Genomic DNA, 18,306 nt, shown 5'->3' on the forward strand with positions numbered 1-18,306 from the left:
CCCTTTGATTCACAAACAAAGTCATTTACCAAAAAAGACTGTACACTACACAAAACAAGTTTTAATGATTAGGTAATGCAGAGTAACAGAAGCTAATGTTCATAAATTAGTGTGGCGTGCCATGTGCTATCTGCTCCTTTAACACCATAATACTTTGCCGTTGATCTTCAGGCAACAATGCGATTTGTTGATCGGTTAGACTCAAAACTTGCATGATCAGGGCCGCCTGTAAAAACAACGAAATAAGAATAATGAATGTCGTGCCGCTTACACTAATGAACACTAAAGATACATGCATTTCAACTCAGCTGAGCAGCAACATTTTGAATTATTAGCATTTAAAATAATACAATGATATTTTTGCAAAGGTTATGACTATGCAGGAGAAGCAGACCTTAGGAAGGGCTATTGGAAACCAAAAAGAAAATTGGGGGTAACTGCGCCCGTACACTGCAGAGTTAATAGGCCATTTTACAGTTGTGTGCTTAGTGACCTGGCCTTGGATTGGAGGCGAGGCTGGGGTGACCTTGTTTTGATACAAACCTCAGTGCTTTTCATGTCAATACAAACAAATCAGCATGAGAACAGCATGATCTACATATGAAAAGCAGTGAGGTTCGTATCAAGACAAGGTTACCCCCAGCCTCGCTTCCAATCCAAGGCCAGGTCACTAAGCACACAACTGTAAAATGGGCTATTCTTTGATCCATCATTTGTGTCATCTTAGCGTTTTTTTTTTTTTTTTTTTTTTTTATGAGCAAAGGCAACCTACTGGCCCCCTATGAGCCAATGTTCTTGTGTAAGCCCTGATAGCGTGAGGAAGAAAACCACAGAAACTTGAAGTGACAGTTACCTTTTCTTGATCCTGTGCTGTGACATCACCTCCCTGTCCAGGTCCCCCAGGGGGTGGATTGAAACCTGGGGAAAATATACCACATGTAAGGGGCATGAAAATGTTCTTTGATCACTGGTACCAATATCATCCATTCATTGACATAGATTATCCTATTGAACTACCCAGAGCAGTACGGTTTGTTTAACAATAATCTATAGGATATTTATCCTGTATGTGTGAGGAGAACTACATGGAGGCGAATTTTCATGGAAACCTACAAGTTTGGCCTCTCACTTGACTATCTCAGAGGGAAAAAAAATGCATTCTTGTAGCCCATAATCACTGACTCCAGTCTCTGAGGAGTCACAACATAAGCATGACAATAATAGCATTTATTTATACACAACAAAAGTTACAGCAAGGCTGATGTAGCCATGTATTACGATAAAAAATGTTACCAACAAAAATAACATAGAAGCCTCCCTTATTTACAATGAAAACAAAAATGGAATGGATTCCTTATTCTACAAATTTGTCAGAGCCAAATTGATTACAGTCAACCCAGGTCATGCGTGAACAGTATTTCCCAGAATGAAATGAACATTCGAATTTCTCTTTGTAATGTCCGACGTGTGAATGGAATGTTGGACATTTCTCTGGAAGTCGTTCCGAAAAAGACGCATTAACTGAAAAAAAAAAAAGATTCAAAATACTTGGGAAACAATTGTTATTCTTGAAATATTTAATTTTGCAGTGTAAAGAAAAATTCATAGCTTTATGCCGTCAATAAGCTAGGGAAATTTATACGGGAACTCTGAAATCTCGTTGGCGATTTTCAAAACTGACATGTAAATTTCAAAACTCCGTTCAAATTTCAAAAGTATCGTTCATGCGTGACCTGGGTTGACTGTAAGAATATTTGTCTGGGATTCTTTATTTCCACCTTCTGTGGCTAATTTGTGTATAAAGGAACAATGGTGATGATAAGATAACGGTGATGACAATGATGATAGCAATGACAATTTGTCTTACCTTGGGGTCCCCTGAGAGGGGGTCCTCCTTGGTTGGGTCCCCATTGCTGCTGTGGAGAATGAGCAGGTCCTGAAAAGCGACCATCAGATGGAGGCCCTGGTGGGCCACGGTCAGCACGTGGATCCCGTGGACCCCCTGGTGGACCAAATCTTTGTTCAGATGGCGGAGGGCCCCTGGGGTCTCTGGGTTGATCTCTTGGGTCCATTGAGGGACCTCGTCTGTCATCTACACAAATAAAAAGCATACAATGTTACAGCAGGACTGGAAAAACTATTTTGAATCCTACACCATTATTGTAAAATTTTAGGATTTGTTCTGATGAAAGAGCTAACACTTGAAACATCAGCACTTAGATACCTTAACAGTGGCCAAACATTTGGCATCATGTGAAGGCTTGCTTTTGTTAAACATATGTTTTGTAATTACTATCTTATGCAGAATTTTAGGCCGATTTTTCATCCTAAACTCAAAAGTGTCGTCTGAATTGTTGCATTTGGCCTTCAATTTTGTCAGAGAACACCACTCTTATCCTTAGTGTGTGAAAAAACAAGAAGAAGAAGAAGAAGATGAAGTAAGCTTTATTACCAAGAGAAAAATTTAAAGTCTTAATTTACAGCATAATATACTAATACAAAAATAGGTAAATTTACTCAGTATAACTAAAAAGCTAATCGAGCTGAGTAAAGATATGTACAGTTAGTATTTACAAGTATGAGGTTGGTTGGCACTAAAGCTTAAGAGAAAAAGTAGAAAAAGCGGTCAATTAAAGAAGAAAGTAACTAAGTAAGTAAGAAATAAATAAATAAATAAATAAACATTTAAAAGTAGCGAGGTACATTCAAAGTATTGAGTCAGTGAAAGAACAGCAAAGAAGGAAGCTGAACAACATATGCTTTTGAATGAAAAAAAAATACACAGTTCTTTGATTGCATTGAAGCCCACATGCAAAAATTCAGCATTTGGGCAAAATTAAAAATTGGCCTAAAATTCTACATAAGAGGGCATGTTCACAGCCCTTCAATAATTGGTAACCAGTTTTATAAAGCAAACTCGTTTGTGATACTGTTACCTCTAGGTGGTTCTCTGTTCCTTGGATCCCTTGGGTCAAAGGGCATGCGACGTTCTCTTGGGTCTCCAAACTGGTCTTGTGGAGGGCCTCTAAAGTCAGGGCCAGGTGGACCTAGAATGCAGTAACACATTAGCTCTCTTTACTAAATGAGACCACAATTCTGCATAACGCCTAAAAGTCAATGGGATTTGCTGAGTGCTGGGAAAACACGTAGAATGTAGAACTTACAATAGAGAGAGTTAGAATTACGCTGACGGCAAATGGTAGAAATGAGCACATGACCACATTTATCCTACATTTGCCACTTGCTGTTTTCCGTTTCTCAGTAAAATTGTCGAGTAGTTTTGCATTAGTATCAAAGGTTAGAATGATTAAAATTGCACTATTCTCATCTATGTACTCATTTTTTCAAGAAACAAATACGTGAATCTCATGTTTGCTGTTTGCAGTAAACACAATTCTAAATCTCTTTATTGATTCCTGTACCTTTCATTGTTGAGAAATGTCAGAATATGGGGATGGTTGAGGGGCACTGTTTGTACAGCCAGCCGATTGCAGGCTGTAAATTCTATGATTGGTATTGATATTGGAGCTTAAAGCCACCAGTAAATTATACACTGTACCTCTGCCTTCTGGCCCTCTCATGTCGGGAGGACCTCTGAAGTCTCGTTGATCTGGACCAGGTCCACGCATGTCCCCAAGAAGACTTCTTATTTCACCTGGGCCTCGATCAGGAGGGCCTCTCATATCTCCGGGACCTCTATCATGGGGACCTCTCATATCCCCAGGGCCTCTGTCAGGAGGGCCTCTCATATCCCCAGGGCCTCTGTCAGGAGGACCTCTCATATCTCCTGGGCCTCTGTCAGGATGACCTCTCATATCTCCTAGGCCTCTGTCAGGTGGACCTCTCATATCTCCTGGGCCTCTGTCAGGTGGACCTCTCATGTCTCCTGGGCCTCGATCAGGAGGACCTCTCAAGTCTCCAGGGCCCCTTTCAGGAGGGCCTCTCATGTCCCCTGGGCCTCTGTCAGGTGGACCCCTCATATCTCCAGGACCCCTGTCAGGAGGGCCTCTCATGTCCCCTGGGCCTCTATTAGGTGGTCCCCGCATGTCAGGACCTCTATCAGGAGGGCCTCGCATGTCAGACGGCATTCCTCTCATGTCTGGTGGAGGACCCCGCCCCTCAGGACCTAAAAAAGGAAAGGAAAAAATTAAGTAATATCAAAATAATATTCCACAAAGTTTGCTCTAATAGTATCTTTCTCCACTCAGGGCAAAGGCTTTTTTTTTATTCAGGACTTCAGTAGTTGGTCAAGTAATATACAAATAATAATAAGAAAAAAAGCTAATGATGATGATCTAATGACTTCACATTTGCCAAAAAAGAAACCCTACCTGGGCCTCTCATATCTGGTGGACCTCTCATGTCAGATGGACCCCTCATGTCAGATGGACCTCTCATGTCAGACGAACCTCTCATGTCAGACGGACCTCTCATGTCGGGTGGACCTCTCATCTCGGGTGGACCTCTCATGCCTTGTGGTCCTCTCATATCTGGTGGCCCCCTTGAGTCTCCTGGTGGTCCCCTCATATCAGAGTCCCTTACATCAGGAGGACCCCTCATGTCAGGAGGGCCTCTCATTGGTGGGCCTCCCCCAGGTTGTCCCATGTCAAAGGGCCCAGAGGATCCCTCATTGTTGGGGCCTGGTCCTCCACTGAAGGGTCCTGAATGCATTAAAGGCTTTGGCTGTGGTGCACCTGTAGGCTGTATCGGTGCTGCTGGTTCACTGGGTCGGTGTAATATGCCCTGCAACATGGAAAATATTTGTGTATGAAAAAATCCTGACTCTGCAAATGCTAGATATCTCCCAGTAACAACTACAATAGTCACCTTCAAGCTGTTTCATCAGAGATAAGCAATAGAAGGCAAAAAACATGGTGACGGCCCGATTATGTATTTATTTATTTTTTTTGCAAAAACTGCAAGAACAGAAGCCAATAATTGGCAAAAACAAGAGAGGACTAAGGATGAGCATGTCATAAAAACCTAAATCATGGGTCAAGGTAATGAAATATTAGCTTTTCATCCTTGCTCAACCCCAACTAAGTGTTAGAGTTTTAAGTTGAAAAGAAATCAAATGACAGCCTTTTGAAAATTGTAAAAGTGCAAATACAAACCTTTGCAATTTTATGATGTGTTTAACCAATCTATACAAGCGGCCTCTTATTATTTTTTCATGTTTCAGTAGCTGGTCTTTCATTTTTTAACCCACATTTATTTACCTTTAGTTAGTTCTCAAAACAGAGAGAAAATAACAGAACTCATTCCCACTCCCCTAAGCAACATTTTTTGTAACAGACTATTTCAAACTGTTCTTGCGACAGAGGTCATGAAGATTGTTCTCTGGATAGAAGTCACTACTGGGTCATCTTCATGAATATATTGTGCATTTGACTCAAAAAAGGGTTGAGAAGGAAATCTGGTTAGCTATATGGAGTTAATATTTATTTTTTTTTGTGATTCCACACACCAACCTGAGCAATCACAGGATCAACAATTTTCATGACAACTTGGGCTTGCAGTAAAGCATAAGCTAGCTGAGGGTTCTGAAGCAACATCTGTCGAGCTTCCTCTGGATTGTTCTGGATACAAATCTGCAATAACAAGAACACACGGAAATGAAAAACATTTCAACACAACCAGTGAAGTTTGTTGGGCAATGCCAGTGGGCAAAATGAGAAACAAATATCTTAATAATAACTTCTTTACGGTAAGAAAGAATACTACTACTTCAAAATAAGACAAAATGTCTAGTTATAGGCATTATAAACTTGGAAGAACCATGTACAGTGGAACCTCAATTTTACGATATGGCAAGGGGACAGCAAGAATCATATCATTAAATTGGGATATCGTTGTAAACGAACTCCCAATTTTGTAAATAACTTTTGCCAGGACACAGAATGTTGATCCTTAAATCAGGAATATCGTTAGATTGACGATCATAAAATCGGGGTTCCACTGTAGTTGAGCTCTGTCAAAAGTTGTCAAAAACTGTTAGTAGGTATCCTATAAAAAATGAGGTATTATAATTGTGCAAGCCTGTATTCTTATCATGTTATACTATTCTTTAATCTACCCTTTTCTAACTAATGTTGTTCAGGTGTGGGGTTAGCAAATCCAACCTATTTAAAACCATTGATCACTATACAATAATGAACAGCCAGAATCGCAACCTTCCCAAAAAACTACAACATACTCATGTAACCATTTCTCAAATCTCTCAACCTACTAAAATTTAGTGATATTATTAATCTCAAAATCCTTTTCACTGGTTATCAAGGGGGTCTCATAAAAGGACTCCCTCTTAAGCTCATCTCAGTATTCAGCTGTTCATTCATATAATCAACACACTAGTTCTTCAATGACAATTTGTGTTTATAAATTCAGTTAAAACTACAGTCGAATCTCCCGTAAGCGACCACCCATAATGTCAAGGTTATGTGGTCGCTTACGGGAGGTGATGGCTTATCAGAGGTCACACCACAGGGGGTCTAAACATCGGGTAATATCAGATATGGTAATTGTGGAGACCTAACCCTTTTGCCAGTGCTTATCGAAACCCATAGCAATAACTTTTCTTAGCTACAAGTATATTAAGACTGTTCCAAAATCATTCTAGGCAAAAAAATCTTAGGGTCTATGGTGATTATTGTTTGTATCTCGCAAATTACAGCGATTGAGACAATTATTGTGAAAGAAACTTGACTCTTTTATTACTCCAGGTAGCACTGTCAAATTTTCCAGGGAACGGAACGCAAAAAGATAAGAAAGATAAAAGATAAGAGTTTTTTTTCCACAATGGATGCAATCTGATTAAAGTTTATTTCAGTGTGAAGTATAGTGCAGGTGTATTTTATCAATTGTTTCAATGCTATATCGGGAAACACTTCCGGTAGCTCCAACTGTGAGATTTACGGCATCTGCTGTAATGATGTGGCCAGTATGTTACAGCGACACATTTTTCAATTTCAATTTGAGAGATACAGCCGATTGTGTGTCAAATGGTCGCCTACAAGAGGTTAAAAAACAATTGAAAATTTTAAAAAATCATCTCCAAAAGTGGTCGCTTACGAGAGGTTCCATCTATAGTGATTTGACTAGAAAACTTTCGGTATTTTGGAAAAGTGGTCGCTAATGAGAGCTGGTCGCTTACGAGAGGTGGTCGCAAAGGGAGGTTCAACTGTACTTTAGTTGATATCAATGGCATATTTTGCTCTCTTTGTCACACTGGTGTTTGTCTTTGGAATTCTTTATCCATCAATTTCAAACAAATTACTCCCCTTTCTAAAATTTGTAAATTAAACTTTTTTGTCTAGTATTATTACTAAGGGTTTGATGTTTGACTGTTACAATACACTACCTCTACCTAGCCATGTTTAAACCTGTGTAATTAGTCCATGAACCAATACTTTTTATCTTAATTTTTGATTGATCACTGTTGTTTTTGTCCATTTTAGCCATTTTTGGTCAACCACACAATTAGTTTTATACGATTTGCAAGTGCTATTAAACTCTGCACACACAACTTTTCATTAATTTCTTTCTTTGTATTTTATTTATAATTATATGTATATTTTTGTTCTGTTAATTATAAATCTTAAAATATCTGTTTTTACAGGAGAGCTTGAAATAAACTTTGCATTCATGATAAATTCTTTGTGTGGAAGGAAGTGAGGGAGAGAGATCATGTAATGTTTCACAGAAAACCAAACAGCTAGTCATTGTGTGGTTCCAGAAAACATCAAATGAATAGCCACATACCACAAGAAAGAAAAGGTCATTTGAATTCCACAGAGGAGCTCAAGAGGGTTCTCTAAGCCAAAATTGGTAAAGGAAATTATGAAGCTAAGCTAGAATTACACTGGTTTAGGAGGGTTCAAATAATTTTTTTAAAACAACTTACTTTTGGGAGACTTAGGGTATTTTCTGGAAGAACACATTTCTTATCAAGTCCTGGTCATCATCGTTCAATGTATAAACATTGGTGACAGCTACAAAATTACAGTTGCTTAGGGAAGGAAAATTTGGTTTTCACTTCAATGGCAATGATAATGGAATATCAAGGTTTGTGGCTGTGTGGCAAATTACATTTCATGATTGAGAGATAACAAACATGATCAGGATTCAACAGAAATTGACAGTTGAAAAAATATTGCTTCATGACTACTGGTTTTTAAAGAATTTAATAAATTTGACCTTCATCTGCTTCATGAGCTCAAACATCTGTTCTGGTGGTAAACTAGCCACTGCTTGTGTGATTGCCTCAGGTGCCTCCTCAGGGGCAACAGCAGGACCATATGGGTTCACCTCTGGACGACTGCTTCCTTCTATACCTAGAAAATAGAAAGAGGGCTGTTCACAAAAGTAGACAGGGTCCGAAATTGCGCTTTCCTGGTCGCCAATGCCACTAAAAATTTTGCACTGGCAACCAGAATTTCACAACTAGTCGCCAGCGGGCGATTAACTATTTCATGCCACGATCATTATACAAACAATAACTTTGATTTTCAGCCAAATCAATAAAAATAAAATTCAAAGCCACCCGCCAATTGGTCACTTACTTTTTACCTTTCCATCGCTTTTGAAGTATAAAACCGATTTTCCTGTTATTATAAATCTATCACAACACTTCACAGCTCGAGCAGTGTGAAGCTTCGCCGCCATGTTTTGTGAACGAGAAATATTGCACAGTTGTGGCCTGGTGCGAACAACATGGCAGTCTGTCGATCGTCTTGACAGATCGAGACAGAACGCGAAAGGAGAGATCATTTACGATTTTGAATATAGAGCAAAGAACCAACCGGCAGTTGTTCAATCAGGTACATTTCTTCTCCAAAAGGTAGAGACAAGAGAAGGTATAAAGTTGACTTAAAACATTTAGCAGTCTTATGAAACTACATATATAGCCGGCATTCGATTCATTCGTCGTGGTTTTTCAGTGGTAGGTGTATAAATCGCCATAGGGGCCCCAAACGCAAACGCGTTCTCTTCGTTCTGATTCTTAATAGAAAAATTGGCTACCGGAATTTTCCATCTGGCAACCAAAAATTTTGGTTTGTGTCTCGCTGCGAAGGAAAACTTTTAATGACACTTTTTTTTCTGCTTTTTGGTGACCACATTTTTCCATATGGCGACTGAAAAAAAAATTTCAGTCACCACTTGGCACCTGCCTAAAAAAGTTAATTTTGGACCCTGTAGTAGACAGTAATTTTGACAATAATGTGACCAGTGTGCAAAGAGAGTCGTGACTGATAGCCCAGGGCTAGTGGAATTCCTGCTGGCCTGATAGATTCTATCTTTCTCTTAACTGACAGGCAAGTGAAGTACATGTATTTGGGGCACCATTATATTTTAGGTTGTGACAAAAAGTAAGGAAATTTTAACTACAGAATTTTATTATTCTTAGAGATGAAAAATTGGCCAGGGTCAATTTCACCATAGTATGTACTATTACTATCCTTCTCAAACTCATCAATAATTCATCAAGAGAAAACAAGGAAAATCACTACTGTGACCGTGGTTTGGATATGTGATCCTAATTACCACAAAATTTTGCCAACTTTTGCCTTGAATTTCTCCAAAAATTATTGATCATTTGAGAAGCCATATCAAACACTCAAAAGTGTGTTTCATCAGATATCCAAACACCTCAAAGTCGTTTATAAAAACTTGGCTGCGCCTCGTTTTTTCAACCTACTGTTCCGTGAAGACAAGAACTCACGCCAATGTGGAGATATCGTATTTATTGGGATTATAATTCGATCTAAGTAAAAAGAAAATTATCGTTGGCGCTCGGCCCTACAACGCTCAAATGTAACAACAGGATAAAAGAAATTAAACAAACAAAGAAAACTTACTTCTGTAACTCCACATTTAACGCATACATGTAAACTGTCAGTCCAACGTTTATTCATCCAGGTTAGCTCAATATTTCAAAGGTTTAACATTGCTTCGTCACAGGTTAGCTCAATAAAAACATCACTTTCTCAACAGGTTAGCTTGTTTCATATTTTAACTGATTCAACTCGGGCGATCATTACGCGTCTTTACGCAAATTTAAATACAGTACGTGCAACACAGTGCGCGCAAACAGCGCGCAGATATACAAAAGTTTACAACGTAAATGTTCATCCGAACACCTACTTCTCAGTGTTTTGATGTCTGATGAAACACACCTTCTCATGTTTGATATATAACATGAAAGATGCTGAAATAGGAAACTACTAATAACATGTTACATTACATATATTGTACATTTCATGGTCTTTCTTGTGAACACTAAAATTATTAATAATGATTTCTCAGACCTCTGCAATCCACACAACAGGGACAAAACCTCTCCAAGTAAAAACAATGTCAAAACTTTAGATTAATCACATTAATCTCTGATGTTGAAATAACTCGAAGTTATATAATTGAACATGTCTCATATGCCATAACTGAAATTGCTCAGCCTTTGTCCAAAGCCTGACTCACCTTTCATTTCTTCCCTGTTTTTCTCTGATGCAGCACTGTCCACTCGTAATGCTCTTCCATTCAGCTCATATCCATTCAAATTTCTCATGGCACTCAAAGCTGTTTCCTGGTCTTTATACTCACAGAAGCCATATCCCTTTGGCTTTCCTGTTTCACGATCAAACACAAGCCTGTAGGAGAATTATAATTACATGTTTAATGACTCTGACAACTTATCTAACCAGTTTATTTCTTACGAATCAACAAGTTTTTCGAAATTGATTTAACTATAAAAGTTAACGTTAAAAGAGAACGACGTTTCGACCGTCCGACGGTCATTTTCAAGTTCAAAATGAGAAGTAAAATATGTGTTTATATACAATTGTGAAAAAACTAATGAGATGCTGACTTAAAAAGCTCTAAGATATTCACATCTAAACAATATCAAAAATAATAGCGTGAATGATAAATACAAAGGAACGCTAAAAACGATAAAAGGTATTTAAAAGGTATTTAAGAGTGAAATAATTAAACAAATAACTTCGCGCGGATTGAGTCGCATTGTTTGTTCAGTTTCGGCTTTAGGTCGCGAATAAACAACATCTCGAAGATCAAGCAGTCGAGTTTGCTCTGACACTTTCTCAGGATTCTGAAGTTGCTTTTAATGGTCTCTGGATCCTGTCCATGCTCGTCCTTTACATGATTGCCAATTGCAGATCGTTTGTGTTCCTCCACACGTTGATGCAAGTGTCGACTCGTGAAGCCAACATAGTCTGCATCGCACAGACCACATTTGAAATAATAAACAACGTTTTGTTGATTCACAATGGGAGGTTTATGTTCCTTTGGTTTGATTTTGCTCTTAATCTTCTGACTTGTGTAGACAGGATGGACATCAGCATCGATCTTTCGGCTGAGATCATTGAGTTGGTATCTTACCGCGTTCGCCGATTTCTGCACTTGCATCAACATGTGGAGGAACACAAACGATCTGCAATTGGCAATCATGTAAAGGACGAGCATGGACAGGATCCAGAGACCATTAAAAGCAACTTCAGAATCCTGAGAAAGTGTCAGAGCAAACTCGACTGCTTGATCTTCGAGATGTTGTTTATTCGCGACCTAAAGCCGAAACTGAACAAACAATGCGACTCGATCCGCGCGAAGTTATTTGTTTAATTATTTCACTTTTAAATACCTTTTAAATACCTTTTATCGTTTTTAGCGTTCCTTTGTATTTATCATTCACGCTATTATTTTTGATATTGTTTAGATGTGAATATCTTAGAGCTTTTTAAGTCAACATCTCATTAGTTTTTTCACAATTGTATATAAACACATATTTTACTTCTCATTTTGAACTTGAAAATGATTTCGGACGGTCGAAACGTCGTTCTCTTTTAACGTTAACTTTTATAGTTAAATCAGTTTATTTCTTGTTAACTTTATTTATTCACTGTAGTTCACAAAAGTTTACTTGTCTAACACTACACAGTGGTGAATCCAGACTTCAGGTAAGTGGGGTGCCCGCTCTCAAACACTCGACTTGCTTCTTTGTGTAAAATGAAAATTTTCTCGGTACCTCAGCCCTTAAACCTGGCCAGGGGTCCAGAACCCTCCGCTAGGTCCGCCACTGCTACAAATGTAATGGCAAACATGAGCTGTTGTTCCTATACTGAAGAAGTACAAGACTGAAATGACAGGACTGCAACCTCACAAGCATAAGCATAACATAGGCCATACTCAAGTTAATTTTCCCAATGTTCCTTTTAAAACTATTTGAGCTCACATAGCAATCTGGCAAAATACAATGATAAACGTATGCCCAGAATTGTCATTACTTTATGTGTTACAAATACGTTTCTTATTAGATATCTTTGGACAGGTGATTAGCAATTGAACTGTAGTCCAGAGAAGAGAATGTAATGCAACAGCTTTTTGGACAATGCATAATAATATTGTAAGTGAACGCATCATGTATCTAGACCATCTAACAGTGATATTGGATGAGGTATTAAACCCAGAATTTGTCTTCAATATTAAAAAAAAAAAAAAGGAAAAAGAAATTACATGTGAGTGTTTCGCATACCCCACGAGTATGGTAAACACAACCAAAAGCATCACAAACAGCATCTATCAAATTACTTACTGGTCATCCATGGGTGATGAAAGTTTGAAGGTACTGTGGATGAATATGTTATTGTGTACTTGTGCATGTTTATGCTTAGATCATGCATGTATACCAGACTTTAGAAAAACAAGACATCACTCTATAACAGAAATTCAACATCTAATCAAATATTAATTATAGCAAACTAACTCACCTAAAGCTGACAACTGGTCCAACTTCGGAGAAGATCTCTTTAAGTTGTTCCTCTGATGCTTCATAAGGAATATTTCCAACTGTAGGGAAGAAAGCATAAAAAAATTTAAAAAGTAGGACTAACTTAAAAAATTATTCCATTTACTATTATTACTTTTATTCTGTGAACTAGTGTAAAATTCTTTAAATCTGTCACTACGTAAAGTTTTTGCATGTCTATATTTATAAGTTCTTGTTACTTGTCTCAAGTGTGTTTCTGTTTTGGTCTTGTCCAGCCTTGATTAGTTTTGTAACTATTTGTGGGACAAGCCATTCATTCTGTTATTTTTTAAAATAAATTGTTGTTTGATGTTGTTGTTGTAGACAACCCGATATAGCATGGCAAGATTTCCACACATCCCTGTATATTAAATATGCTTGTATACATTGTGCAACTCCAACTCTATTCACACTCGCCATTTTTGGAAGAGGGTTAGTATGACAGAGGTGCATGCATAATTATTAATATATAACACGTACATGTATATGTATCTGTAACAAATAGTTTAGCACAGACAAGTTTTTTTTTTTAAAACAAGAGTTAACAACAAACAAGATAGTGGCTGCTGTGATGCAATGTAAACAATCAAAATACATTTTGTAAGTCAGTTCCATTGCATATCAAGCAATGCATGTAATAATCTCAATAGCTAAGAATGAGATTCTTAGCTTAATTAACAAAAATTGACACCATTTTAAACTGGTAGATTTTAAGCTGCCGTAGCAAGCGAATAGGCCTTATCACGGTTTTCGACGCCATTTTGACGAGTAGGCAAACAGGCGTGAAAAAACAGTGTTTGTATAGATATCCGATGTCAAATAATTTTCATAAAACATCGCTTCGGAAAAATTGATGAATTGGAAACTTTTGGCACTAGGAGAAGGATTTTAAGAAAAAAAAATTGGAGGGATGTAGCTGTACCAGAAAGCATTCAGTCGTGTTTTGAACTTTCCATACATTTGTCTGCATAGCGAACCAGCCATGAACTGCTCTAAAAATAGCTCGCGGGAAAAAAATACAGGGAAATGTATGGAAAGTTCAAAACACAACTGGATGCTTTCTGTTACAGCTACATCCCTCCAAGTTTTTTCTTAAAATCCCTTTCCTAATGCCAAAAGTTTCCAATTCATAATTTTTTCAGAAGTGATGTTTTATGAAAATTATTAGACATCAGATTTCCATACAAACACTGTTATTTCAAGCCTGTTTGCCTACCCGTCAAAATGGCGTCGAAAACCATGATAAGGCCTATTATGCTCGAAATGTATCCAAGCCTTGACTCCACACCTGGAGCACCATGTAAGTTGAAACTTAGACAGTTCTTTTCTTTTTGCCAGTGAAATAAGCTTACATGTAAGACATAAAATTAGTGAATTTCTCTCTATATTTTAAGCCATTTTTACGAATTTGAGACATAAATGGAGTAAAGTTATTGCGTTTTAGCTTAAGATAAATGAGTGACCATGCTTACCTAAATAGCGAAGCACTATCAACTAATCGTTCAATGTATGACAGTGAGAACTTTTTAGTGTTACGTACCAAATACAGAACGCAGGGAGCGATCCGATGCAACGCCACCTTGTTGTTTGCCTTGATTCTGAGCTTGAGGCAAGCTGGCCAAAGCCGTCGCCATCTTGGTTCTAGAACTGGTCTCTTTTAATCCGAGAAGGATTGTGGGTATTTGACTATTCCCAGACCGCACGCAGCCAAGCTTATTTCATATGATTGTCATGATTGTGTGACCATCATGTGATTGCGTGACCCTACGAAACCGATTCGTCGTCAAAGTGAAGTGTCATTCTGTGTCTGGTTTCAAACTGCATTGTTTTAATGATGTTATTTTGCTCAGCATGCAACTTTTGTCAGATATCCCAGTGGAGTAGATCAATACACAAGTGAAAGAAAGGTCATCTTACTGGATAAAAATCGCTCCCATAAAAAGTAAAATATCGATCAGAAAAATATCCCTTCCTGTTATCAATGATATTCGAAAATACCCATATTATAAACTTCTTAAATAAATCATGACTCATGATCAAAGCCGTGAGTCAAAACTGAAAATTGCGCAAGTAAAATATAGCGTTTTCTGGAATAGATAAAATTGTCTGGAACGAACTGGAATACGGCTAATATCTCTTTGGTAAAGTATGGAAGGGATACACTCTTTGACCGCTTTTTAAATATGCTTCATTCAATCATTGTGAAATCCCAAAAAAACATTTCGATAAACTACAGTATTTCAAACGTTTACTCTGAGCTGATAAAAATTTTAGTTCCTCTATATCAATAATCAATACCAAATAAAGTTCGTGACACATCGTTGGTTTCGAAACTTCCCTCTCGTCAACCACATTGCAACACGTTTCGATATCATGACGGCTAAGCAAATTTTTTGTGGCGCGTAGGAAGTCTGTGATAAGCCAAATAAGCTGAGACACGCAAATGTGTTCAGCAATGGAGAATGAATCAAGTCGCTTAAAAAAGCACATTATGAATTAACACACAACAGTCGCAAACGAAGAGAAAAACACCACTTCTTTATAGCCTAAAAGTAAAGTGTGGCAATTGTAATCGATTGATGTAAGAAATCTTTGGTTTTGAAGAAAAAAATATGTAAAATTCGTGGGAAAACAGTAGCAATCATTACTGATTAATTTTCATTTTCTCATCTTCGTCATTATGACATCACAAATATTAATCACGTGCTTGCATGACCGCGCAGATTTTGTAGCCAATCAGATCGCAGCATCCAGTCATAAAGAAAGCGCCCTTTGCCTTCGACGCCATTGCGCTTCAGACATTCGTTGTGGGAGAGTTTTATATCATTTATTCGTGTGAAAAAAGCTACGTTACAAGCTAAAAATCATCATGCAGATCTTCGTAAAGACCCTTACCGGTAAAACCATAACTCTTGAGGTTGAACCAAGTGACAGTATCGAAAATGTGAAGACGAAGATCCAAGACAAGGAAGGCATCCCGCCCGATCAACAGCGACTCATTTTCGCTGGCAAGCAGTTGGAAGATGGCCGTACTTTAAGTGACTACAACATCCAGAAGGAGTCTACCCTTCACCTTGTGCTTCGTCTGAGAGGTGGAATGCAGATTTTCGTCAAAACCCTGACGGGAAAGACCATCACCCTCGAAGTCGAGCCGAGCGACTCCATTGAAAATGTGAAGACAAAAATTCAAGACAAAGAAGGCATCCCGCCCGACCAGCAGCGTCTTATCTTCGCTGGCAAACAGTTGGAAGACGGCCGTACGCTGAGCGACTACAATATCCAGAAAGAATCAACGCTTCACCTTGTGTTGCGTTTGAGAGGTGGAATGCAAATTTTCGTCAAAACTCTGACCGGAAAAACCATCACGCTTGAAGTCGAGCCGAGCGACTCCATTGAAAATGTCAAGACAAAGATCCAAGACAAAGAAGGCATTCCGCCTGATCAGCAGCGTCTTATTTTCGCTGGCAAACAACTTGAAGATGGCCGTACACTGAGCGACTACAATATCCAGAAAGAATCCACCCTTCACTTGGTGCTTCGTCTGCGTGGCGGAATGCAGATCTTCGTGAAAACTCTGACCGGAAAAACCATCACCCTAGAAGTAGAACCCAGTGACTCCATCGAGAACGTCAAGACCAAGATCCAAGACAAAGAGGGAATCCCTCCCGATCAGCAGAGGTTGATTTTTGCTGGCAAACAGTTGGAAGATGGACGTACCCTGAGCGACTACAACATCCAGAAAGAATCCACCCTTCATCTTGTTCTGCGCTTGAGAGGTGGTATGCAAATCTTCGTCAAGACCCTGACAGGAAAGACAATCACTCTCGAAGTCGAACCCAGTGATTCAATCGAAAATGTCAAAACAAAGATTCAGGACAAAGAGGGCATCCCACCCGACCAACAGCGTCTCATCTTTGCCGGCAAACAGTTGGAAGATGGCCGTACCCTCAGCGACTACAACATCCAAAAAGAGTCTACACTGCATTTGGTGTTGCGTCTGCGTGGTGGTATGCAAATCTTTGTCAAGACCCTGACTGGAAAGACAATCACCCTAGAAGTAGAACCAAGCGACTCCATTGAGAATGTCAAGACCAAGATACAGGACAAAGAAGGCATCCCCCCAGACCAACAGAGGTTGATCTTCGCAGGCAAGCAGTTGGAAGATGGCCGTACTCTGAGCGACTACAACATCCAAAAGGAGTCCACCCTTCACTTGGTGTTGCGTCTGCGTGGTGGTATGCAGATTTTCGTGAAGACCCTGACTGGCAAGACCATCACCCTTGAAGTAGAACCCAGTGACTCCATCGAGAACGTCAAGACCAAAATCCAGGACAAAGAAGGCATCCCTCCAGACCAACAGCGTCTTATCTTCGCTGGCAAGCAGTTGGAAGATGGACGTACCCTCAGCGACTACAACATCCAAAAGGAGTCCACCCTTCACTTGGTGCTGCGTCTGCGTGGTGGACAGTGAACTGTTGTAGATAGATAAACTTTGCTCTTAACTGTATAATGAACTGAATCAGGAACTAACAAGTTAAGGATAATAATATTGTCTAACTTTCATTTTCATCAGTTTTTGTTTTGTTTGGGCCTTGGTAAGCCAAAGATTGTTAACTAGGGATTACTAAGTAGCTTCATTAAAGTTTTGCTGTATATAAAGTATGTTTTATTGATGCAATTGCGTTATTTCAAGGGAAAGGGTATGGGTCTATTTGTCCAGAAATATATCATTAAATTCTATCAGTCTCCATCCGTTACCTAAATTTTACCAAACAATTGGGAGAAATGTCCAAATTTTTTATCCTTTGTATTACTTTTACAGCCAATTTTCAGTGCTTTTTGTAGACTTCAATATGACCATTTGTATGGTTATGATCAGGCGGTAGCGAAGGAAATTTGACCATAAGATAAGTCCACTGTTGTGATTTCTGCTGAACAAATCAAGATTAAGGAATTTTCAAAAGGAAAATTCTGATGTCAACCGATGAATTGTCAACTTGAGGAGAAGTAATCTAATCATAATTTTCCCAAAAAGGGCTATTATATACCTTGCGTCATGTAGAAAACTTCCCTGCTGACGATTGGATCATGTTCAAATGTCACTGGCTGATCATCCCATCAGTTTTCGAAAGAGCGACTGTCCAAGTTTTCTTACTTGAACATTTCTTTTGTCTTACTCAAAATGAGCAGTGGGATGGGAGGGTATTGATGGCACTAATCAAAGGGGTAAGAAAAATGAGCATTCCTTACCAATGTTTTATTTTGACTGCAAGCTCATCAAAATATAATCCCTGGCACAATGGGGAATGGCAGTGTTCTAACATCATTTGGCTCAAAACAAGTGACAATGAATGATTTGGCAGCTTCTGCATGGCCCAGTTAAATTAGCCAAACGTTGCTAGATAAAATCCTCCAGATATTTTCTTATTGAACCAGAACTAACTTGCATCTATGCCCCCACAAGATCAATAAAGAGCCTCCATTGCAAG

The 18,306-nt window shown here is 38.7% G+C and overlaps 2 protein-coding genes across 3 annotated transcripts; one reads left to right on the forward strand and one right to left on the reverse strand.

Moving 5' to 3' along the window:
• Window positions 1–53: 53 nt before the first annotated feature.
• LOC146466472 (uncharacterized) lies at window positions 54–14,768 on the reverse strand. Of its 2 annotated transcripts, XM_085127272.1 has the most exons (12): window positions 14,358–14,768; window positions 12,780–12,858; window positions 10,477–10,646; window positions 8,197–8,333; window positions 5,472–5,591; window positions 4,428–4,743; window positions 4,332–4,391; window positions 3,560–4,126; window positions 2,937–3,047; window positions 1,868–2,092; window positions 854–918; window positions 54–226 (listed from the first exon to the last, which is right to left on the reverse strand). In XM_085127272.1, the coding sequence occupies exons 1-12, from the start codon at window positions 14,449–14,451 to the stop codon at window positions 107–109; spliced, it is 2,064 nt and encodes a 687-aa protein (XP_084983398.1). In that variant the 5' UTR covers window positions 14,452–14,768; the 3' UTR covers window positions 54–106. The 2 variants fall into 2 exon arrangements, with proteins under 2 accessions (XP_084983398.1, XP_084983397.1); XM_085127271.1 differs by having other exon boundaries at window positions 4,332–4,743; window positions 14,358–14,765.
• An 812-nt stretch (window positions 14,769–15,580) lies between these two features.
• On the forward strand, window positions 15,581–17,479 carry LOC146466473 (polyubiquitin-C). The gene has a single exon (XM_085127273.1). It carries the CDS (start codon window positions 15,687–15,689, stop codon window positions 17,286–17,288), a length of 1,602 nt encoding a protein of 533 aa, XP_084983399.1. The 5' UTR covers window positions 15,581–15,686; the 3' UTR covers window positions 17,289–17,479.
• The last annotated feature ends 827 nt before the right edge of the window (window positions 17,480–18,306 follow it).

Source organism: Pavona decussata, unplaced genomic scaffold (assembly GCF_977016875.1).
Source record: "Pavona decussata unplaced genomic scaffold, jaPavDecu1.1 SCAFFOLD_143, whole genome shotgun sequence".
Classification (NCBI taxonomy): domain Eukaryota; kingdom Metazoa; phylum Cnidaria; class Anthozoa; order Scleractinia; family Agariciidae; genus Pavona; species Pavona decussata.